The following is a 25428-nucleotide window of genomic DNA, read 5'->3' as shown; positions in this document are numbered from 1 at the left end:
TAACAAACCCTTCTTCAGTATTACAACAGGCATTAAAGTGTCACAACCCTTGATGAACCTGGCCTTTTGGTGCACAATCATCTTTACAAGGGGTTGCTTTGGACTGGATTAACATCCTGTTTTGCATTTTATTTTCATTAGATAGGAGTGTGCCTTGGGGGTGCAGTTAGAAAAACCACCTGCTGTTCCCGCGGAGTTGCTTCGTTCGTTCGCTTGGAAATTACTCCCATTAATCCATCCAACAATCAGCCTGCTACACACCCGGTCCCTTAGGATCTTGTTCATTATCAATCAAGGCTGCTTACCCTCACAATTTCCTATTATCCGTATTTCAATTTTAACTTATAAGACTCAAAACTGTCCGGCTGCTGGCCAGAAGAAAACTCTGTTCTTTCTAGAGGCTCTTTGGGCCCTTTCCCCTCGGTGCTCCTACTGCAGCTGCAATCCACTTCCCCCACGCGAGGAAGCCAAGAGAGGAGAGTAGCCTTCCCACACCCCGAGTAGACACATGCTACCAAAACTAACGACAGTCTTGTTAATTACACGATAGGCAAATCGCTACCCCGGGCCCAAGAAAACTCTCGTTCTTGTTGTAGTCAGTGCATTCTGCTGATCAAAGCCAAACACGCCACCGCAGAGGTTTCACCTTCGGTCTGCAATCAGCGCAGGTCCGGGCTAGACGCATGCGCACACCGAGGAGCTCCCGCCCCGGGGCGGGGCCACGGAGCTCTGCGTTCAAACACTAGAGCCAAGAGGTCTGCGTGCAAGAGCGGAAGAAGCTCCGCCGGTGCCCCGGAAGTAGTCACTCACTTCCGGGAGGGGCTTGTACGCTTGGTGTAGGAGCTACCGGGGCCCGGGAGTGTGCTTGAAGTAGTAGATTCACCAACATGTCCCGTGGTTCCAGCGCTGGCTTTGACCGCCACATTACTATATTTTCACCCGAGGGTCGGCTCTACCAAGTAGGTGAGTGAACCTGGGCCGCCTGTGATCCATCCGAATTGCCTTGTCATGGTATGGCGTGGAGCAAGCAGGCGCGGCCTGAGTTTAGTCCGTGGCTGAAGCAGGGCCGACGCTGGGAAGGGAAAAGCGTCGAGGCCGGGCAGAGTGCTGTGATGCTCCCACTCCTGTTTGGAGGCAGAGATCCGGGGCCTGCGGGTTGAAGGCCTGGCCGTCTTCAGGGCCAGCGGCCGCACTGCCTGGAAACAATGAGAAGCTAAGTTAGAACTATGCTGCCTGACCCCAGCTTCCTGAGGCCCCTGCAGTTGTTCCCTTCTGTCCTGGACGGGCCTAGTGTCCGTCCTTCCTGGAGGGGCAATGGGTTCGTTAATCTCCCGACGAAAACACTGCTGTTTTTGCACCAGGGACTCGCACGTGTTGTGGTTCATTCCACACAGGCATTCAGAGCCTACTCTGTGCTGAACATGTTTGCTGGTCCTCGGGGATACAAAAAAGAATGGCTCATCCTCAGAGGGAGTGACACGTACAAAAAAGAACGGATAAGAGGAAAAGTGAAAAGAGCCAGTGTACAGAGGCCTGCAGTGTTGGGCCTCTTTGGAAGGAAAGCTAAGTTGTCAGACGTTCAGTGTAACAGTGTATTTCGCTGAACTGAAATAGTGTCAGGTTGTATATAAGCCAGAACTCTGACCTTTTGCCATAGAGAATTTAGTGTCAGGAGAGGCTGATTTACTAAAGGTCCATGAGAATTTTTCTTTTTGAATGAATTTAGTATCTCAGTGCCTTGACAAGGACAGGAATGTAATCATCTTGTTGAGAGATCGTGGGCCAGGAGTTGGCCCTTAAGTGAAATTCTATTCACATGTAAACTTTAAAAATAGTTTAAAGGTATGAAACTGACCTGCTATATTGCTGTATACTGGGTATAATGTAACAAGGAACACTGGGTAATTCAGTAACCTTTTTAACTTATCCCTTATTTGAAACTGTGATCAGAGAACAAAGAGAGGGTGATTGTATCCTTGAGGAATTTTCTTTCTTAGTGTTTTATTCCTGAATTTCAAGAGTTTTTCTGTATTGGACTACTGTTTTGAGTGTTCTGCTTATTGGTTTTTAATATTGAGTAGGAAGAGTCAACACTCAGAACTATACCTCGCTTCTCTAGACTGTATTGTCAAATCAGGCCATAATTATAGTGCTTGTTTAATGCTTCCCAGATTTGGTGGGCAGAAAGGCTGAATATAGTGTCATTTTAATAGCTTTCAAAAATTTGGAAGGGATTGGAGTTTAAAGCAAATTTAAATCTGGACATAATCTCTGCTGTGTTGAATAATACATTTTGTCTGCTATTCAGGGCGGTTAGACATTGTTAGGGAAAAGAAAGTGAAAGAAAAGTTAGTATGAGCAAACAATACAGTGTTCAGGCCCTGGAGCCATACTCACGACCTGGGCAGGTTGTTTAGCTATAGTCTTAGTTTCTATTTGTAAAGTTTGTGGTTGTCTGCCTGCCTATCTCTTTCTCTGTGTCTTTAGAATAATACTGCCTCAGAGGGTTTTTAAAAAATTTTATTTATTTGAGCCAATGTGGTGCAGCAGGTTAAGCCACCATTTGCAATGCTGGCATCCCCCATCGGACTGCCGGTTCCAGTCCTGGATGCTCCACTTCTGATCCAGCTCCTTGCTAATGTGCCTGGTTAATCAGTGGATGATGGCCCAAGTACCTGGGCCACTGCCACCCATGTGGGAGACCCAAATGGAGTTCCGGACTCCTGGCTTTGGCCTGACCCAGCCCCAGCTGTTGCAATCATTTGGGAAGTGAGTAGCAGATGGAAGATCTCTCTCTAGCTCTCCCTTTGTCTGTTTCTCTCTGTGTGTCTGGCTTTCAAATAAAAAAATAAAATAAAATAAAAGATATATGTTGATCTTTCACCGAAGACCACTCTTGGAGGTACTGCTATCTTTTCTGTTTATGGGAAACCCTTTGGCCCACTCATGATGGGTATTTCTGTGTGGAGTGGCCCATACTCACTTGTGAACACTTTAAAATAAATCCTGTTGGGGCTGGCATTGTGGTATAGGGGGTAAAGCTGCCGCCTGTAATGCTGGTATCCCAGTTCAAGTCCCAGTTGTTCCACTTTGATCCTGCTAATGTGCATGGAAAAGCAACAGAGGGTGGCCCAAATGATTGAGCTCCTGCACCCATGTGGGAGAGCTGAAAGAAGCCCCTGGCTTCTGTTTGGCCCAGCCCTGGCTAGGCTGGCCATTTGGGGAGTGAACTAGCAGATAGAAGATTACTCTTTCTGCTTCTGCATCTCCTTCACTGTAATTCCACCTTTCAAGTAAATAAATAGTTCTCTCTGTCTTCTTCTCTCTCCCCTTCCTCTCCCTCTCTCCCTCTCTCTTCCTCTCTCCTTCTCTACCTGTAACTCTGCCTTTCAAGTAAAAAATCCTATTCTCACTTGCATATTATTTTTAAAAATACTTATTTTCGGCCGGCACCGCGGCTCACTAGGCTAATCCTCCGCCTGCGGCGCCGGCACACCGGGTTCTAGTCCTGGTCGGGGCGCCGGATTCTGTCCCGGTTGCCCCTCTTCCAGGCCAGCTCTCCGCTGTGGCCAGGGAGTGCAGTGGAGGATGGCCCAAGTGCTTGGGCCCTGCACCCGCATGGGAGACCAGGAGAAGCACCTGGCTCCTGCCATCGGATCAGCGTGGTGCGCCGGCCGCAGCGCACCGGCCGCAGCGGCCACTGGAGGGTGAACCAACAGCAAAGGAAGACCTTTCTCTCTGTCTCTCTCTCTCACTATCCACTCTGCCTGTCAATAAATAAATTGTTTAAAAAAATACTTATTTTCACTTTACTTGAAAGGCAGAGAGAGATAGACAAAGATCTTCAACCTGCTGGTTCACTCCCCAAATACTTGCAACAGACAGGGCTTGGCCAAGCCAAAGCCAGGATCCTGGAACTCAATACAGGTCTCCCACATGGGTGGCAGGGACTTAGGTGCTTGAGCCATCACCTGCTGTCAGATTGTGCATCAGCCAGAAGCAGGATTGGAAGCAGAGAATCCAGGACTTAAACCAGGCACTCCAGTATGGGATGCTGGAGTCCCAAGCAGTATCTAAACTGCAGCATCAAATGCCCACCCTGTGTTTGTTCTGAGGATGCACTAAGGTGATGTGTGTACAGTGTATACTTAGTGTATGCCTGCCACATATATATTAAGTACTCAGGACAGATTATTGGATGCCTCTGTGATTTTTTTTGATTTATTTATTTTTGTCTGTTAGATTAGTAGCTCTTAGACATGGAATATCCCCCCCACCCCTCTCCTTTTTAATATTTTTTCAAAGATTTATTTATTTGAAAGGCAGAGCAACAGAGAAAAGTGTCTTCCATCTGCTGGTTCACTCCCCAAATGGCTACAGCAGTCAGGTCTGGCCCAGGCTACAGCCAGGAGCCAGGAACTCCATCCATGTCTCCCACATGAGTAACAAGGACTCAAGTACTTGAGCCATCATCTGTTACTTCAGTGGGAAGCTGGATTGAGAGCCAAGTAGTCAGGACTCCAACTGGCACTCTGGTGTGGGATGCAGGTATCCCAAGTGACAGCTTAACCCATGCCACAATGCCTGTCCAAGAATATTTCCTTCTTTGAGTCTATGCATGCAGGGTTCCTCAGTGAAATACATACATGGAATCATAGTATTATAAATGCTGTTACTTTATAAGCTTGAGAATCCTCTGAGGACAAAGTCTATGAGAAATTACAGGTTGCAAGTTTGTTAACTCAGACAGTGGAGGACAAGTAATGTAACCAAAATGAAGTGATTACAAGGGAAGGAAAGATTAATGGAAAGAGGAGTATGTTCCTAGTCTTCCATAGTTGGAACAGAAAAGATAAATGTAGTCTAAAATTGATAAATGTAGCAAGAAACAAAAGTATAAATTTAAGGTTTTTCACTGTTTGCTCCCAAGGAATAAGGGAGAAGACTAGTTTTTCATTTTACACCTTTTGGTAACTATTGAAAAATTTTTATTCACATATGTGTGCAGGGGACCAGTGCTATAGCACAGAACAGCAGGTTAAGCTGCCACCTGCAACACTGGCATCCCATATGAGTGCTGGTTTGAGACAGAGACAAAGTTCCCATCTGCTGATTTACAGATGTCCACGACAGCTGGGACTGGAATGGTCCAAGGCTGAGAGCCAAGAATTGAATCCAGGTCTCCTCTGTAGGTGGTGGGAACCCATTTACCTGAGCAGTTACTGCTGTTCCCTAGGGTCTGCCTTATCAGGAAGCTGGAGTCAGGAGCCAGAGTCATAAGCAGCCTTGGGGGGTGAACCAACGGAAAAAGGAAGACCTTTCTCTCTGTCTCTCTCTCTCACCGTCCACTCTGCCTGTCAAAAAACAAACAAACAAACAAAAAAACTACGCAGGTCCTGCAGTGAAGGTACTTGAAAAAGTTTGTGGAAAATGGAATTAAGATAAATTTATTTTGACGCAACAAAATTTTAAATCCGTTATTTTTTCCATAATACACATTTTTCATAAACTTTTTAAAAGCCTTCCTGTATCAGTAAGCATTATGAAATGAGCCATAGTTCTCAATTATGTAACCTACAAAGTTAGGGAAAGACAATCAGCAACTTAAAAAATACCATTAACAGAAAGCTTTAATCAGATAGTGGTGAGAAGGAATGAGATGACCTTCCCCAAGAGAGCGTCTCTTGTATGTTTAACGACAGACTTCATTGAGTGTATGAGTATATTCATTTTTATTTGTCTGTGTTTATATGGAGGGAGGGGATGCCATGCTTTTATCCCAAACCCAATACAGCTTTTTAAACAAGATTATGGATGGAAAAAGTCTTGAGTTACATTCTAGTAATTGGCAGAACCTCAGAACCACCTGTAGATGCTTTGCAAATCCCAAGTGTCCCTTCAGGGGATGCATCTCTGTTGCTGGCATTGCAATCTGAGCTGCTCACACTGTGAACCATTATCTCTCTCCTAAACTTTTGTCACAGTACTTTTATACAAGAGAATCCCCAGGAAATTTGAGAAAGTGTTGAGGAAAACTAGGAAAAGAAGCCAAGTGAGTTAAGAGACCACTGCAGGAAAGATATGCCTGCATACAGAACGACTAGTTATTAAGCATTTGTGTGTGTCTCTCTGTGTGTGTGTGTGTGTGTGTGCGCGCACGCGCGTGCTGAATCCATTTAAAAGGTAAGGTTTAGGGATAGGAAATATTGATAAAATCTTTGTTGAGGAAGCAGACTGAAGAGATGAAAACAGTGAAGGAGACTGAGAAGGGAAGTTCAGAGAAATAAGACTAACAGTGTGATTGATGTTCCTAACTAAGAACTTCAAATTAAATTAAAAGTTGAGTTCCTCAGTTGCATTTCATGCTCTCAGTAGCTGCCTGTGACTAATGGCTGTCGGGCAGCGAAAGTATAGCAGCACCTTGCCATCCTCACGGAGATTGCTGCTGCGTGACACTGGGCTATATATAGAGAATAACTCCCTCAATGAACCCTGGGAAATTCACAAGTGTATTATTTTTAAAAGATTTATTTTATTTATTTGAAAGACAGAGTTACAGAGAGAGGTAGAAACAGAGAGAGAGGTCTTCCATCTTCTGGTTCACTCCCCAGATGGCCGCAACAGCCGGTCTGAAGCTAGGAGCCAGGTGCTTCTTCCAGGTCTCCCACGCAGGTGCAGAGGCCCAAGCACTTGGGCCATCTTCTACTGCTATCCCAGGCCATAGCAGAGAGCTGGATCAGAAGAGGAGCAGCCAGGACTAGAACCGGCGCCCATATGGGATGCCGCTGCTTCAGGCCGGGGCCTTAACCCGCTGGGCCACAGCACTGGCCCTCACAAGTGTATTCCTAATTGAGAAGCCTTTTTTATTTTATGAGACAAGTTTATTAGTAGGGGGGCAGCACTCTCTATCACAACTTTTACCTTTTGTATTACTTAAATAATAAGTATTTATGTAGCCCAGAGATGGTAGATGCAAATACTTGGACCAGGTAAGTAATGTCAGTGAGGGAGGCAGGCTGGGTGAGATACAGCAGGGAGTGATGGGACCGATGGAAAACTGCAACACACATGCCCAGTCCTCGGTGATTTTTACTCTGTGCAACTGTTGCTATGTGAGAATGAGGGGCAGGTGTTAGCCAGAATTTTTTCTAAGAAAAACTAAATTCTGATTTTATTTTAATATGGCATTTCACATTTAGTTAAAATCTTTTTCAGTAACCCACATTCTAAAACAACTTGAATAAGCTGGATTGAATCCATAATCAGCCTTCGATTTAGTGTCTAATGATTATGAATTTTTTTAAAGGAAAGCACAGTCTACTTTTTTTTTTTTTTTTTTTTTAAGATTATTTATTTGGAAGTTAGAGAGAAGGAAAGACAGAGATCTTCCATCCACTGATTCAACCCCTAGATGGCCACAACAGCTAGAGCTGGGCCAGGCTGAATCCAGGAGCCTGGAACTGCATCCGGGTTTCCCATGTTTGTGCAAGGGAGCAAGCACCTGGGCCATCTTCTCCTGCTTTTCCCAGGCCATCAGCAGGGAGCTGGATAGGAAGTGGAGCAGCTGGGACACAAACTGGTGCCCGTATGGGATGCTGGTACTGCAGGTGGCAGCTTTACCCTCTATGCGACAGCACTGTTCCCTGAATGTTATTTTTAAATTTCCTTGGTTCCTGCCTTTGCCCATCCAGTCTGGAGATGAAAGGGGGAAAGATATATCTTTGAACATAATAAAATTAGCAGGGATGTAGATGGAATCCCAAAGGAGTTCAGAGAAAGGGGTGAAGAGGCATCATTTTGTGGTAAAGCAGGTTAAGCTGCCACTATGATTTCTGCTAGGGCACTTGGAGAAGTATTGGGTGATGGTTCAAGTAGTTGGGACCCAGCTGCTGTGGCCAAACCAGCATGTGGCAGATATCTGTCTTCACTTCTCTCTCTCTCTCTCTCTCTCTGCCTTTCAAATAAATAAATAAATCTTTAAAAAAAAAAAAAAAGGCTAAAGAATCCCACCTAGGACAATCAGATGTGTCCATAGGAAGTGGAGGCTCTGTGTTTTATTTGTATTTGGGGTTTGGTTTGGCTTAATTTTTTTTTTCTTGATCTGTTGACTAGTATTATTTTTTTAAGATTATTTATTTATTTAAAAGGCAGAAATGCAGAGAGAGAGGGAGAGGAAGAGGGCTTCTTCTGTTTGCTGATTGGCTCCCTAAATGACCTCAACGACTGGAGCTGGGCCTATCCGGAGCCGGGAACCTCTTCCGAATTTCCCACATTGGTGCTACGGTGGCTTTACCTGCTACACCAGCCCCATGTGGAGTAGTTCTGTTCTATCCTGGACATTTGTGAATGTTAGCTTGAAAACACTGGATCCTGTTATATTTCCTAAAGTGTTGATCTGTTTTGCTTTAGTTTAGGAAACAATTATTTGTTTAGCCTCATGATACAAAGTCTGTCTCTTGGGTGGCATCTCACACATCTCACTTTAGTTCCTTTATCCATAACTAGACTCCTTGGAGTGTCTTGGGCATATGTGGTTATTATGGAATCAGCCAGAGATTGGGCAACATTTGTATGTAGAAACTGGTGCTCTTTTCTCTCCCTCATTTTTTTTTTAATGATTTATTTATTTATTTATTTGAAAGAGTTACACAGAGAGGCAAAGAGAGAGAGAGAGGTCTTCCATCTAATGGTTCACTCCCCAATTGGCCACCACAGCCGAATCTGCACCGATTCGAAGCCAGGAGCCAGGAGCCAGGAGCCAGGAGCTTCTTCCGGGTCTCCCACGCGGGTGCAGGGGCCCATCTTCTGCTGCTTTCCCAGGCCATCAGCAGAGAGCTGGATCAGAAGCCGAGCAGCCGGGTCTCGAACCGGCGCCCCTATGGGATGCCGCTGCTTCAGGCCAGGACGTTAACCCTCTGCACCACAGCGCCAGCCCTGCCCTCATTTTTCTAACTGCTAAAGTTATCCCAAACTGTCCCCTATCTTCCAGGCCCAAAAAACTAAGATTTTGTTTTGTTTTGTTGTAAGATTTATTTATTTATTTGAAAGTCAGTTACAGAGAGGAAGTAAAGGACAGAGATCTTCATCTACTGGTTCACTCCCCAAGTGGCCACAGCAGCCAGGGCTGGGCCAGGCTGAAGCCAGGAGCCAGGAACCTAATCCAGGTCTCCCACATGTGTGGCAGGGCCCCAGGTAGTCAAGCCGTCTTTGACTGTATTTCCCAGGCTGTTAGTTGGGAGCTGGGTCAGAAGCAGAGCACTTAGGACACAACCAGTGCCTATTTGGCATGATGGGGTTGTAGGCAGCCGCTTAACCTGCTGTGCCAAAACGCTGGCCGCTGTTTTTTTTTTTCAAGCGGGAGTTAACACTGACTGCTCACAGGCCATGAGCCACAAGAATATGGAACTTGCTTTGTTCCCTTCCCTTCAGAATCTGACTCCATGATATCTTCACGTAGTTTTACCTAAGTTGTAGTTTTTATCTCTGAAGAGTTCTGGTAGAAGCTTTATTAACCATACCAGGAACAAAAGCAAAAGCAAGGAACAGTTTAAAAAATTTTAATTTGGGGGCAGACATTTGACACACCAATTAAGATGCTGCTTGGGATGCCTGCATCCCATATCAGAGTGCCTGAGTTCTAGTCCTGGCTCCGGGTCTGACTCCAAATTCCTAACTTGGGCCTGGCCCAGCCCAGGCTGTTAGAGGGATAACAAGTGGATGGAAGATCTCTGTCTCTCTGCCTTTCAAATAAATAAATTTTTAAAATTAAAAAATACATATTTTAGAAGTTATCTTTGGTATAATAAATTGGTAAAAATTAGCTACTAAAGTCAGTTAAATCTGAGCTAGATTTAAAGATTTCCTTGAAGGTGATTTTGTTTCTAGAATTTTTTGTGCTATTTTGTTTTTCTTCAGTGTATGACCATTAGAACTATTCTGTAGAGAATTTTTATTACAACCCCTATTAAACAGAATTATTTGGTCTCATAGGTAATACCTTCCTCAGCTGGTCCTCATTACCTGTGACTTGGTGAACAGATGAGTCCAGGCCTTAGATCCAGTGCCGCTAGTAACACTTTGAGACAGAAGTTTGAGATCTTTATGTATCAATATTATGTAAATAAGGACCTCCATTGTGGCACAGCAGGTTAAGCCACCACTTACAACGCTGGCATCCCATATCAGAGTGCTGGTTCAGATTTCAAATCTCCACTGCTTCCAACCCAGCTCCCTGCCAGTGCACCTGAGAAGGCAACAGATAATGGCCCAGATACTTGGATCTCTGCCACCAATATGAGAGACCCAGATGGAGTTCCTCACTCCTGACTTTGACTTGGCCCAGCTGTGACTGTTGCAGGCATTTGAGGAGTGAGCCATCAGATGGAAGTGCTCTCCCCTCCCTCCCAGCCCCCAACTCTGCCTTGCAAATAAATAAATAAACCCTTTAAAAAACTGTATGTTATGTAAGTAATGATGGGAATTATGGGTAATTTTTTCCTCTTAATTCTGTAATTCCATAATTTTAAAAAAGTATTTATTTATTTGAAAGAGTTACAGAGAGGTAGAGATGGCGGGGTAGGGAGGTCTTCCATCCAATGGTTCACTCCACAAATGGCCGCAATGGCCAGAGCTGTGCCACTCTAGAGCCAGGAGTTCTTCCCAGGTCTCCCAAGCAGGTACAGGGGGTCCAAGCACTTGGGCTATCTTCCACTATTTTTCCCAGGCAGTAGCAAGGAGCTGGATCTGAAGTGGAGCAGCTGGGACTCGAACCGGTGCCCATATGGGATGCCAGCACTGCAGGTGGAGGTTTTACCCACTACACCACAGTGCCAGCCCCTATTTCCGTAATTTTTACAATGAACATATGTTGTTGCTTTTTCCTGTTTAAAAAATATGCTTATATCACTTAATTTAAATGTTACAGAAATATATAAAACAGAAAATAATCCTTCCTCTCCAATAACAGCCATTATCAACTGAACTACATGGTGCCAAAATAGTTTGTTTATATGCTGCAATTTTTATACCAGTATTTTTGTTTGTTTGCTTGCTTGCTTTTTTTAAGATTATTTTATTTTAGGGACTGGCATTGTGGCATAGCAGGTGAAGCCACTGCCTGTGACACGACGACCTTTTTTTTTGTTTTTTAAGATTATTTATTTTATTTTAAAGGCAGAGTTACAGACATAAGAGAGACAGAGATCTGCTGACTCCCCAAATGGCCATGATGGCCAGGACTGGGCCAGGCCAGGCCAAAGCCAGGAGCCTGGAACTCCATCCTGGTCTTCCATATGGGTGTCAGGGGTCCAAGCACTCTAACCATCTTCTGCTTTCTCAGGTGCATTAACAGGGAGTTGGATCAGAATTGGAGCAACTAGGACTTGAATGGGAGCTTTTATAGGGTGCTGGTGTCATAGGCAGCTATTTAACTTGCTGCCCCACAACACCAATCCCAATGCCAGTGTTTTAACCCACAGAATAGATTGACAGGGGTCAGTTCTAGTGGGTAAAGCCACCGCCTGCAGTGCTGGCATCCCAAATGGGCACTGGTTCTAGTCCTGGCTTCCCCTCTTCTGATCCAGCTCTCTGCTGATGGCCTGGGAAAGCAGCGGAAGATGGCTCAAGTCCTTGGGCCCCTGCACCCTCATGGGATATCCAGAAGAAGCTCTTGGCACCTGGTTTCGGATTGGTACCGCTCTAGCTGTTGTAGCCAATTTGGGAATGAACCAGCAGATGGAAGACCTCTCTTTCTCTCTCTGCCTCTCCTTTTCTCTGTGTGTAACTCTTACTTTCAAATAAATAAATAAATCTTAAAAAAAAAAAAAAAGAATAGATTGACAGCACATAGAAATGCACAAGTAAAGTTTTTTGTAGATAAGATTAATGTTGTAGGTAACATGGAATTTATGAAAAGCATGATCCAGAAAAATTCAGCTTGGTAGACAAAAATCAATGCAAAATAATCTAGTAGCATTTAAAATGCTTGTGGTCAGATTGGTTACTGACCAAAAGTTAATAGAAGTAATAAATATGGAGAGTTTGTAACAGTTAAATATGACCAGAGGAAACCAGAAGAAATAATGAAAACCAAACATACTTTTAAAATAATTAAACAAAATTGCTTGAGATTCAATATAATCAAAATTAATAAAGTGAAAACATTATTAGAAATTAAAATAAGTTGAATATGATGAAAATGTAAATAGTTGGCTTAAATACAATTTATTCTTATTTTGACTTTGCACGTTTTGGATGGCATTCCATGCTCATAATGGCTCTACCTCATTCTTTTTAATGACTGTATTCTATTATATAAGTCTATGATAATTTATCCTACCCTCTTAAAAAAATGTTGTGTTTTTCAGAATATGCTTTTAAGGCTATTAACCAGGGTGGCCTTACATCGGTAGCTGTCAGAGGGAAAGACTGTGCAGTAATTGTCACACAGAAGAAAGTCCCTGTAAGTAATACCTACTATTCAAATAATCATTACAGAGTATATGGTTTGAGTAGATAAAAATAGCACATTTTGTGATGTAAGTACAGTGAGATTTCCAAGTCTTGTCTTTTAGAACTTTGAGACAAATTTGGTAAGCTATAGTTCTTGCCCAAAGGAAACACAACTAGAAAAGGCATATCGTGTTCCCCCATTACTTTTTTAAAGTGAAAAAAGTGTAAAGTGAAAAAACATTTATTATATACTTTATTATTTCTGTTCCAGAATATTTTACTTTTTTAGTTATAGAGAGGCCTATTTTTAAAATTATCTTGACTTATTTTGTTCATTAGGACAAATTGTTGGACTCCAGCACAGTGACTCACTTATTTAAGATAACCGAAAATATTGGCTGTGTGATGACAGGAATGACAGGTAATCACTTAGATGTGTACTAATATATAAGCCTTGGGTTATTTAAAAAGTATTGTGAACTCTCTGAAAGATTAGTGGAATTGGGTCTTTATGCTACTGTCAGGCAAACGGGGCTGAGGCTGTTGTCATAGATGATTGATTTCAGATATAGTTAATAATTTAAGGGAACCTAAGTCAGAGTGTCTTAACCCTGGTAATGATGAGACTGATTAAAAGTGGGTGAGAATTACTATAAAAATGCCTTTGGACTTCTGTGTTTTGAAATCAAAGGAAAATTCAAGTCTAAAAAGTCAAAAGAAATTATTCTCTCTCCTTATAGCTTATTCCTTTGGAAGTTATTAGACATATGTAGAAACTGTTTAGACCTCTGTTTAGATAAAGGGCAGTATTCTGTATACACCTACATTTTTAGGAAGGTGTTTCATTTTTTTACCAAGTAGTAGCTAAGTCATTCAGTATTCATTGTGGTAGAAAAAAATCCACAGTACACCCCTTCTCCTTTCCTAAATTCAAAGTGGGGATATGGATAAAGAAAGATACATGTATATGGTGGGGGAAATGTCTGGCTTTCAGGTTCATTCTTTTCTTCAAAAGAAGTAAACCTTTTTTTTTTTTTTTCTTACCCTTTAAGCTGACAGCAGATCCCAGGTACAGAGGGCACGCTATGAGGCAGCTAACTGGAAATACAAGTATGGCTATGAGATTCCTGTGGACATGCTGTGTAAAAGAATTGCTGATATTTCTCAGGTCTACACACAGAATGCTGAAATGAGGCCACTTGGTTGTTGTAAGTATTCTAACAAGTCTCCCAAATAATTGATGAATTATAATTTGTTTAGAGAGCTTATATAGAGAACATTGTTTAAGTGACTCTTGGGTTATGAACATATAGTTTGGAAATTTTAATAAACCAGAACTAAAGGGTAAATTTCTTATTTTTTTTTTTAGGTTTTTATTTATTTATTTGAAAGGCAGAGTTATGTAGAGAGAGAGAGAAAGAGAGAGAGAGCGAGCTTCCATCTGCTGATTCACTCCTCAAATGGCTGCAATGGCCAGGGCTGTGCCAGGCCGGAGCCAAGAGCCCAGAGCTTCATTCACATCTCCCACGCGGGTGCAGGGGCCCAAGCACTTGGACCATCCCAGGTGCATCAGTTGGGAGCAGGATCAGAAACTGAGCATCCAGGACTCAGATCAGTGCTCCCATATGGGGTGCCGGCATTGCATGTGGCAGCTTAGCTTACTGCACTACAACACTGGCTCTGGATGTGGACATCTTAACTGCTAGGCCAGACACCCACCCCTCATTACTATTTTCCTGCTTCCATCTTCATCTTCTGTTTTCTACTCAAGCATCATCTGATTAGTCATCAAGATATACCTTAGAATATCTATTCCATCTCCTCAGTCACTTTATTTATCATTTATTGCCTTTGCTGCCTATGTAATTTACCCGTCTCCTCTTTGCCTTCTCATTCTTTATAGTCTGACTTTCCTGTTACTGCATGGGTTACAAAGTTTAATTAGTGCTCCCATGGATAAACTGACTCCTCATTGACTATAGGATGAATTTCAAGACTCCTTAAAATGATTTGAAGGTCTTTCAGTTTACTGCTTTTTACCCTTTTCCTTATACTCTTTTCCTGTCATCTGAAGTCCTTGTCACACAGAGATCTTCTTGTCATTTCCTGGGTGCACCCTGCCCTCTCGTGCCTTTGTGCCATGATTGCCTTCATGTCCTTTATTTGTCTCCAAAAGAGGCCTATGAAAGTGTTCTCTAAATTTATTGATTCAGTAACATCTTAAAGGGTTAGGGTTTAAATAAACATTCTTGGGGTAATAGCAAAGATTGGAAAAATTGTTTGTGATTTACATCTGTAATTCAGACCTTTTTTTAATCTGTGATCCTTTTGTGCCATGGAAATTTATCTGTTCTCTTAATTTATCTTTTGTGATAAACTTTAACAGTGTTGATAAAGAAAGACATATCCTAAAATTGATAAACTAAGTAATTAATTACAACAACTATGTGACACCATCAGAAAGACAAAATGTTGTTGTATAAAGGTATAAGACACTTAATTTGGGTCTGTCTTCCTTTGTAGGTATGATTTTAATTGGCATAGATGAAGAACAAGGCCCTCAGGTGTACAAATGTGATCCTGCGGGTTACTACTGTGGGTTCAAAGCCACTGCAGCAGGAGTTAAACAAACTGAGTCAACCAGCTTCCTTGAAAAAAAAGTGAAAAAGAAATTTGATTGGACCTTTGAACAGACGGTGGAAGTAAGTTACCCAAAAGAAGCTGACTTCTCGCTTATGGCATATAGAACAATGAGGATGTTTGCGTAATTAACTTCTTTATTGCTGAGTTAAAACACAAGATCTAAGCTTGACAGTTTAATAGTAAAACTTATATCATTCTGCTGACATGGAAAAATAGGACTGCTTTTGTTCGCTTTATTTTTTTTTTAAGATTTATTTATTTATTTGAAAGAGTTACCCAGAGAAGGAGAGACAGAGAAAGAGGTCTTCAATCCGTTGGTTCACTCCCCAAATGACCACAACAGCCGGAGCTGTGCCCATCAGGAGCCAGGAGCTTCTTCCGGATCTGCCACGTGGGTGCAGAGGCCTAAGGAGTTGGGCCATCTTCTACTGCTTTCCCAGGCCACAGCAGAGAGCTGGATTAGAAGTGGAGCAGCTAGAACTTGAACCAGCACCCATATGGGATGCTGACACTGCAGGTGGTGGCTTTACTTGCTACACCACAGTGCCGGCCCCCACTTTATTCTTTCTCTTAGTTCATAGTATATTGGAAATGGCTTTTAACAAAATACATATAATAAAATGGGAATATATAAGTAAAAACAATCAAAACCAGGCGCAAAGAGTTGCGTCATTGTGTGGTTGAGATACACAAATTAAGCTTGGGGCCGGCATGGTGGCTGACTTGGTTAATCCTCCACCTGCAGCTCCAGCATCCCATATGGGCACCGGGTTCTAGTCCCAGTTGCTCCTCTTCCAGGCCAGCTCTCTGCTATGGCCTGGGAGGGCAGTGGAGGATGGCCCAAGTGCTTGGGCGCCTGCACCCACATGGAAACCATGAGGCAGCTCCTAGCTCCTGGCTTCAGATCAGTGCAGCACCGGCTGTAGCGGCCATTTGGGGAGTGAATCAACGGAAGGAAGACCTTTCTCTCTGTCTCTCTCTCTCACTGTCTATGATTCCACCTGTCAAAAAAAAAAAAAAATTAAGCTTAAGCTTCCTGAGAGCAAAAACGAAAGCTTAGGAGCAGTAGTGCATTTATGGTCGTACAGGAAAAACAGCCACACATTAAATTTTCAGGGAAGTAGGTCTCTTTTCTAGTAAAAGAATATGGTCCTTGAATGACTTGGCAAAGAAATTATATTGGGGATGAAAAAGTAGAGCTAGCTTTCTGCAGGGTTCTTAAGGAGATTTATTGTAGTCGAGTTTTAAATTGACAAAACAAGCCATTATTATTATTTAATGGCAAGAGATTTAAAATTCTGAATATGAGTGTGAGAGTAAAGCCATTCTATAGACCAACAATTTGATTCTGATAAATGACAAGAGAAAAATTACTATCTAATACTTTTATATTTTGGCTGGCGCCGCGGCTCAATAGGCTAATCCTCCACCTGTGGCGCCGGCACCCTGGGTTCTAGTCCCGGTCGGGGCGCCGGATTCTGTCCCGGTTGCCCCTCTTCCAGGCCAGCTCTCTGCTGTGGCCTGGGAGTGCAGTGGAGGATGGCCCAGGTCCTTGGGCCCTGCACCCACATGGGAGACCAGGAGAAGCACCTGGCTCCTGCCTTCGGATCAATGCAGTGCGCCGGCTGCAGCGCGCCGGCCGTGGCGGCCATTGGAGGGTGAACCAACGGCAAAGGAAGACCTTTCTCTCTGTTTCTCTCTCTCTCACTGTCCACTCTGCCTGTCCAAAAAAATTTAAAAAATAAAAATAAAACTTTTATATTTTATATTATTTTATATTTTTATATTAGATATACTTTATATATCTTATACTTTTATATATATAGGCAGATGACAAATTAGAGTTAAGCAATCTGTTAGTAACTGTGGCTATGAAACTACATCACTGAAACATGGAGTAGAAACAAATAGCTTGTGGTTAACCCATATTTGATTTGAATAAGCTTGTCATGAGAAAACCTAGGAATCTGAAAAATATTTTAATGTTGATTATTTTTTCAGACTGCAATTACATGCCTGTCTACTGTCCTATCAATTGATTTCAAACCTTCAGAAATAGAAGTTGGAGTAGTTACAGTTGAAAATCCCAAATTCAGGTAAGTTATGTTTTCATCCATGTACTAAAAGAATTTTGCCAAGTGCTAAAATTCCAGACTGAAAAGGTAGAGGCATATGAGTCTGTACTGTAAGTTGATGGTGGGAGGTGACCTACCATTAATAGTTTTGTTTTTCCCCTAATACCTTAGAAATCAGTTTCAAAACTTATTAGAGTATCTTTAAGACAAACGTAACAGCTTTTCTCCTCATTTTAGAGCGATTTTGTATCTTAACACCAGAGGTGCTACAGGATAACCTTCATTATGTAAGGGGTAAAGTGAGTAAAAATATTTTCTCTTAGTTTAAGGCCAGTAGAGTTTCAGCTCCCAAAATGGTAGTTTTCTACCTTTTTAGGTAGAGCTTTAATTCTTTCATGGCTAAGTAGCACTTTGAAGAGTAATGTGAAGTATTGCCTGCCATAAATCAGTCTTTTATGTGGAGATCTTTGGAAGCTCCAGATTTTGAATGTAGCTAATTGAGGTGCAGATGCTAGGTGTTTGTGTGTTCTTAGTGAGTGACTAACTCCCACACATCAGTTCTGTAGCTTCCATGATTCAAGTCCATATTCTGTGCTTAACATCATGAGGTTGTTTACATACCACGGACCAGGATGCTCTTGTAATTGGTGAACACTACTATATTTAAATCTGCAGGTGCAAGGAATTGCTAGGAGGCATTTTAACTATTGTGTGTTTCTCCTCTTAGTTCACAACTATAGGAATGTGTAGTTATGTTTATGAGGCAATGAGGGAGGTAGTAAAACTAAGTTTAACTAGATCTTTGAAGAATTTTTTTGTTAGTGTACATTATTTCTAGTTATATTCTTATGATTGCCTGCAAGAGAGTTATAAAAATGTGAGAGTTAAGAACAGTTCTATCAAAATACAGATAGAATAAGTTCTGGTGTTCTACAGCACAGCATAATGACTGTAGTTCATAGTAATCCATTACATATAATGAGTACATGGAAGTGGGATCAGTGCTCTAAACATAATGATGAGATGGAAATTTGATCACTACATGTTTTATACATTTATTGAAGCATCAATCACATTGTACCCCATAAATTTGTATGATTGTTGTTAATCAGAGTTTTTAAATGTCTAAGAAGAAGGGGGTGCCAGATAACCTGATTTGGTCAATAGACATTATATTTTATAATGTGTCAAATTATCATACTGTACCCTATAAATGTGTATAATTTGAATAATAATGTAAAAACAGGATTGAGTCAACTTTTTTTTTAAAGCAGTAAAATTCCAGCATGAGCAATTTGCAAATCCCTCTAAAGAAACTGTGGTTAGTTCTTGCGTTTCTTTGTGAAAACTTCCTATCACTTTTTAAATTTCACTTGCGCCTGGTTTTGTTTTTTTTTTTTTTTTTTTTTTTTTTATGGACAGGCAGAGTGGACAGTGAGAGAGAGACAGAGAGAAAGGTCTTCCTTTGCCATTGGTTCACCCTCCAATGGCCGCTGCGGCCGGCACACCGCGCTGATCCGATGGCAGGAACCAGGTACTTATCCTGGTCTCCCATGGGGTGCAGGGCCCAAGTACTTGGGCCATCCTCCACTGCACTCCCTGGCCACAGCAGAGAGCTGGCCTGGAAGAGGGGCAACCGGGACAGAATCCGACGCCCCGACCGGGACTAGAACCCAGTGTGCCGGCGCCGCAAGGCGGAGGATTAGCCTAGTGAGCCGCGGCGCCGGCCGCACCCTGTTATTTTAAAAAGTAGAATAAGAAACCCAAAGTCCTGTGTCTTCAAAAAAACCCTGTATCATTTGTGAATTCTGTGATAGTAAGTATACTTAAATAATAGCTATAACATGAACATAAGCATTAAAAGGTATATAAACTGATTAATGTTGGTCTCCAAGTTACACTGAAAATTATTGTGGGCCAGCGCCGCGGCTCACTAGGCTAATCCTCCGCCTTGCGGCGCCGGCACACTGGGTTCTAGTCCCGGTCGGGGCGTCGGATTCTGTCCCGGTTGCCCCTCTTCCAGGCCAGCTCTCTGCTGTGGCCAGGGAAGTGCAGTGGAGGATGGCCCAAGTGCTTGGGCCCTGCACCCCATGGGAGACCAGAAGCACCTGGCTCCTGGCTTCGGATCAGCGTGATGCGCCGGCCACAGCGCGCCGGCCACGGCAGCCACTGGAGGGTGAACCAACGGCAAAAAGAAAGACCTCTCTCTCTGTCTCTCTCTCTCACTGTCCACTCTGCCTGTCAAAAAAAAAAAAAAATGTTATTGTGATCAGTTTCCCTTCATGGAAGTTCAGCAGTAACAGGTCACGTCAATAAGGTTGCCAAGCGGTTGATTCCTTCTGAGGCAAACATAATTTAAAAAGTCTTTTCCATGTGGAATACCTTCTAGTTGGAAAGCTATTCATAGATTTATCATTTTATTTTTATGGATTTTACTGAATCTGGACAGCTTTTGAGAAGATATTAAATTTCACAATGAGTTTTCATCTCTCCAAAGACATAAATGAGGTACTAGGTATAAGGTATTCTGATGTAGGAGCTGAATGGAATACATTGTATACAGGTATCATTTGACTTAACATTAATTGGCATTTTCTATCTAAGCTGCAACTGAATGGTTTTGGAAGATCTAATTCTAGATCTGATAGCAAAAAAGTAAACATTTTTGTGTATAGTTGAAGTTGATAGGATGTCTGGGAATCCCTTCAAAATAATTTGGGGGAGGAATAGTGGGTGTAAGAAATTTTAAAAGATTGTTTATAAATTGTTAATTGGTAATGTTGGAAGATAGGTATGTGAGTGTTCATTATGTTTTCCTACTTCTGTATGCATTCGGAATTGCCCATAATAAAGTCATTCTGAAGTCAACAGGTTTTCTTTCCCCTTTTTGCTCCTAGGATTCTAACAGAAGCGGAGATTGATGCTCACCTTGTTGCTCTAGCCGAGAGAGACTAAACATTGTCATTAGTTTACCAGATCCATGATGCCACTTGCCTGTGTGTTTGGTAACACCGTACCAACATTATGGAGGCCCCTAGATTGAAAAAGGAACCTCTCCCACTCCTCTTGCCACTGAAGTGGTTATGAGTCTGTATAAATAAAAACAGTGCTTTTGGAAAATAATTGCATCCTGTCTTCTTTTAACCTAAAATTTTTGAGTATTACACAGTTATTTAGTATATGCAGATTTTTGTTAAATAGTTACCATCTTCACAATGTGGCTATAGTCATTTTGTTGACAGATAGTTTCCCTATCTTACACAGAACTTAGCCAGAAATTTAAACTGTAGTTCTGCGGCATATACTCCTCAAATGCCCCACAGCAGCCAAGGCTGGGCCAGGCCAAAGCTGAGAGTCATGAATGCAGACCAGGTCTCCCACATTGGTGACAGGAACTGGAGCCAACAGTTGAACCCAGGCACCCCAGTGTGGGCATTTTAACCACTATCTTAAATGCTCCAACTCTGGTTTTGAAACCTGCCGGGCCTGTATATTGGTATGTAAGACAAAGCCTTTATTTTTACGTTCCTCATACAAATAGATGTTCCTGAATCTGAACTCCAACTTCCATTGAAGGCTTTACCTACAGTGAAAAGATGAGCCTGATTGTCTTCAGTAGTTTTGAGACAAACATTTAACCTCTAATCAAATAATAACCAGTATTTTGTTTTAATTTCTTTTTTAACAACTGGTAGTTTATTAAAATGGTTGGCTCAGGCATCTGCAGTGGTGACTTCAGCTTCTTGTGGCTCAGTGCTCATGGAAGTGATCCAGTTAACAATCTCGGAAGGACTGTGCGAGCCAGTGAGCTGCTTGTGGATTCTCATCTGGGACAGATCCCACATCTTAGAACCTTCACCATAGTGTGTTTCCAGTAGTGAATGCGCACTGTCTTGCTAGGCATCCGGACTGGGTCAGGTTTTAGATTCTTTTCCTTTGCTCCTCTGATCAAGTCAGCACGTGCCTTCTCCAAGGTCTTTATGTTGCGGCTGGTCAGAGTGATCCTAATTCGGTGAATGGCCACCTCTGGTTCCATGAGTGTCTCTCCCGTATCTTTAAGAGCCATGGCTGCAGCATGGCTTCGTGACCAACTTGTTCCACTGTGAGAGTGGGTAGCAGTGTCTGGAGCAGGAGTAGGCAAAAAGACGCTCTGCAGCCGGCACTCCATGTCTTCCTCAGGAAGCCAGTACTTTATTTTTAAAAAGATTTATTTATTTGAAAGGCAGAGTGACAGCTTCCATCAGCTAATTCATTCCCCAAATTGTTCACAACAACCAGGCCTGGGCCAGGCTGAAGCCAGGAGCCAGCATCTCCATCCGAGTCTCGTGCGTGGGTGGTAGAGTACTTGTGCCATCATCTGCTATGCTCAGGTGCGTCAGCGGGGAGCTGGATTGAAGTGAAGCAGCCAGGACGCAAACCAGCATTCTGAAGGGGATGCCAGCAGTTCTTTTAAGATTTTTATTTATCTTATTTGAAAGGCAGAGTTACAAAGAAGCAGAGAGAATCTACTAATTGTTACAGATTATCATAAAATCTTGAGAAGTCTAAAGCTGTTTTACTCCGTGTCCTGATCGGTACTGGGCAAGACTGGTGCTGTTGAGCTGACGAGAGGTGAGCGTGGCTGAAGTCAGAGTTGTGCTTGTTCCTGCAACCAGCAGAAGGGGAGGGGAGACCAAAGGAGCATATGACCACTGAGAGGCCGGAAACTCCACAACCACATCCTCTTCAGAGCTGAGTCAAGAGGAGTCGAGTTTCCCAACAGGGAAGTAGGGTTCTCACATCAGGAGCTGCCTCTCTCGGATTATCCATCCAAGTCCTTGAGGCACATTGAAGGAGCTGCCACAGTTTGAAAGTGGGGTCTGTGTAGAAGGGCTGCTCCCTTAAACCAGACTATACCCTGACTGAGCCCAAGCCTTTCAGAACAGAAAAGAGACTGGCAGATAATTCCTAGAAGATACCTATTAGGGATAGAAAACAAATGCTTTAATTTGTTAGGAAAATTAATTTTTAACACAAAATCTAGATGAGTAGGATTAAATACAGAATAGTTTTCAATATTAAATTTGGTAAGTTATTTATGCTTTAAAGAACTAGAAATAAGGCCGGCGCCGCGGCTCACTAGGCTAATCCTCCGCCTAGCGGCGCCGGCACACCGGGTTCTAGTCCCGGTCGGGGCTCCGGATTCTGTCCCGGTTGCCCCTCTTCCAGGCCAGCCCTCTGCTGTGGCCCGGGAGTGCAGTGGAGGACGGCCCAGGTGCTTGGGTCCTGCACCCCATGGGAGACCAGGAAAAGCACCTGGCTCCTGGCTCCTGCCATCGGATCAGCGCGGTGCGCCGGCCGCAGCGCGCCGGCCGCGGCGGCCATTGGAGGGTGAACCAACGGCAAAAAGGAAGACCTTTCTCTCTGTCTCTCTCTCTCTCACTGTCCACTCTGCCTGTCAAAAAATAAAAAAATAAAAAAAAAAAAAAAAAAAAAAAAAAAAAAAAGAACTAGAAATAAAAGACCAATTTAGGTAAGTGAACATTCGAATTCTGCTGTGTTTTTTTTTTAACAGCTGGGATGGATTAATACAAAAATGTTATACAAACTATAAAGAAAAGAATGTTTTAAATCTTTAAATGTCCTTTCCCAAAGGGCATTTTGATAAATCAGTAAGAAATACAAGAATACAGATGTTATTTTTAATTTAGGAAATGTAACAAGGGCATTGATGTTCCAAGGTGCACGTCCAGACATTCATGAGTGTGCAACTGGGTAGACATCTGACTTTCCTGCTCTTCATTCCTCATTTTCCTAAAGAGTGAGCCACAAACCTGGTACTCGGCTGCCTCATTAGCCTCCAAACTACAGATTTGTGCCTCAATCCAATTACATTAAGGATTTTCAGGATCTCCCTTGAAGAGTCAGAAATGCTAAGGTTAAATATGTTCTGATAGTCTACTGCAATTCCAAAATAGAAGGGAAAAAATTTAAAATTAGCATAATAGGGAGTTAGTGGTATATCTGTCCATTGAAATCAGGAATGGTCACAAGGTGACGTCTGTCTCCATTTATGTTTATGTTTTATAAACATTTATTTTACCTGGGGGCCGGCCCTGTGGCATAGCCAGTTAATCCAGTTCCTGCAATGCTGTCATCTCTTGGATGCTGGTTTGAGTCCTGGCTGCTCTACTTCTGCTCCAGCTCCTGGCTGGTAGCCTGGGAAAAGCAGCAGAAGATGGCCGCAGTGTTTGGGCCCCTGTGTCACAGGCAGCACCTTAGTTTGCTGAGCCACAGTGCCGGCTCTTCCATTTATTCTAAATTCTGGTAAATCCAGCTAATAGGAAATTAAATTAAGAGGTATTGGAAAGAAGAGAGAACTATCATTTGTTGTTAAAATGTTTACCCAAAACAAGAAAATAGTGTTTAAGAATATTAGCTCTGTCTTAAAATATCCTTTAAATTGTTTTTAACATTTAAATTAAGGCTTCTAATCAATTGTCTGTAATTGCAGAATTCAGGAAGCTCTTAAAAACTCATTTAGCAGCAAACTCTGAAAACTTACGTGACACATGTATAGTCTTTGTTTAACTCAGTTTTTCTCTGCAGGTAGGTTAATTGTTTAATTGTAGAGAGCTATCCTAAGCTCCTGTGGGAGAATTATGAAATAGATGGTTTCCTCACCTTACTACCTTTCTAAAATTCTAAAATGTTGGGGCCAGCGTTGTGGCACAGCAGATAAAGCCTCCACCTGCAATGCTGGCATCCCATATGAGTATCAATTTGTCTCCTGCTGCTTCACTTCTAATCCAGCTCCCTGTTAGTGGCCTAGGAGAAGCCACAGAAGATGTCCCAAGTACTTGGGCCACCACCACTTTTAAGACCTGGAGGAAGCTCCTGGCTCCTGGCTTCAGCCTGGCCTCCCTGCAGGGGAGGGAGCCAGTGAATGGGAGATCTCTGTATCTGTCTCTGTGTAACTGACTTTCAAGTAAATAAATAAATCTTTTTTTAAAAATTCCAACATATTAAATTTTAAAATCTATCTTGCCCCATGGCTTGTGGATACATTTGCATTGTAGACCTATACAATCATTTCCCTGTGCCAGGTGGGGAATCTTAGCTCAGCTGAAGTAATTTGGACATTTTCACACAACTAACAAGTAGTTGACCTCAAAATGCCTCTTTGTTAGGACAGTAGATGAAATCTGTGATCTTTTTTGGTCAAGTTTCCCCTTCTATACCATCCAAAACCTCTGTAAGCTCTTCAGAGTGTTCATGGAAAATGAGTATTGGGAAAATTTGTATGAATTTCAAATTTCTTATTTGCCAAAATAAACTTGCATTAACTTGTCAGAATGTATTTAAACAGGATCTGTTTTGAAGTACTAAGGATAAAATGTCAGGTTGAAAAGCGCCCTATCAGAGCAACAAGAATTTTCACTAAAATTGAAGCAAGAACATCCAGTTTATGCTGAAGCTTGAGTAGAATGGTGAAATCATTGATGCTTTGTGAAAAGTTGATGGCACCAATGCCTCAAAGAAATGAAGTTTACCAATGGATATTTCAATTTAAGAAGGGATGAGATGATATCAAAGATAAAGCCTACGAAAGCAGATCATCCATATCAATTTGCAAGAAAAAAATCTTGTGTCCTAAGTTAAGGGGACCAATGATTAACAGCAGAAACAATAACCAACACCATAAACCATCTCAAGTGGTTCAACTTAGACACAATTCTAACTAGACACAATTCTAACTGAAAAACTAAAATGGAGCAAACTGCTCAATTAATGCTGAAACTTGTACCCAGATCAGCTGCAGACAGGAGCAGAGCTTTCAATGGAAATGTTAAACAAGTGAGATCAAGGGACAAGAGGTTAAGCCAATAGTTGCAATGCCCCCATCCCCTGGTTTGAGTCCCAGCTGCTCCACTTCCAATCCAGTTCCTTGCTAATGTTCCTGGGAAGCAGCAGATCCAGCTGTTGGCAGCCATTTGGGGAATGAACCAGCAGATGGAAGACTGATCTCTCTCTTTCAAATAAGTAAATCAATTTTTACTGATCTCTTTCAAATAAATAAGTCATTTTTTAAGTGAGATCAAGAATATTAAATGTCTCTGTAAAGAATTTGAAACATGGTTTTACCAGTACAATCCTGAAGACAAAGCACAATCAAAGCAATGGCTACTAAAAGGTGGAAGTAGTCCAGTCAAAGCAAAAGTCATTGGAACTGTTTTTGGGACATTCAAACCATTTTGCTTGTTGCTATTCTGGAGGACCA

At 42.4% G+C, this 25428-nt stretch overlaps 1 protein-coding gene and 1 pseudogene across 2 annotated transcripts in view; one reads left to right on the top strand and one right to left on the bottom strand.

Annotated features, from left to right (window-relative positions):
• Positions 1-20288, top strand: part of PSMA6 (proteasome 20S subunit alpha 6) — a 35370-nt gene extending 15082 nt beyond the window's left edge. The window contains exons 1-7 of one of the 2 annotated variants that reach the window (XM_002718141.5): positions 688-963; positions 12366-12460; positions 12790-12871; positions 13503-13658; positions 14974-15152; positions 17095-17189; positions 20066-20288. In XM_002718141.5, the coding sequence (XP_002718187.1) occupies positions 888-963; positions 12366-12460; positions 12790-12871; positions 13503-13658; positions 14974-15152; positions 17095-17189; positions 20066-20123 (741 nt within the window). In that variant the 5' untranslated portion in view covers positions 688-887 and the 3' untranslated portion in view covers positions 20124-20288. Of the gene's footprint in view, positions 1-687; positions 964-12365; positions 12461-12789; positions 12872-13502; positions 13659-14973; positions 15153-17094; positions 17190-20065 lie in introns of those variants that run through there. The other variant, XM_008269503.4, reaches the window with a different exon arrangement.
• Positions 20289-20659: 371 nt separating this feature from the next.
• LOC108178304 (small ribosomal subunit protein uS10-like) lies at positions 20660-21480 on the bottom strand (annotated as a pseudogene).
• Positions 21481-25428: the final 3948 nt, after the last annotated feature.

Source organism: Oryctolagus cuniculus, chromosome 12 (assembly GCF_964237555.1).
Source record: "Oryctolagus cuniculus chromosome 12, mOryCun1.1, whole genome shotgun sequence".
NCBI lineage: Eukaryota > Metazoa > Chordata > Mammalia > Lagomorpha > Leporidae > Oryctolagus > Oryctolagus cuniculus.
The sequence above is the reverse complement of the archived record's forward strand: the minus strand, read 5'-3'. Positions and strand labels throughout refer to the sequence as shown.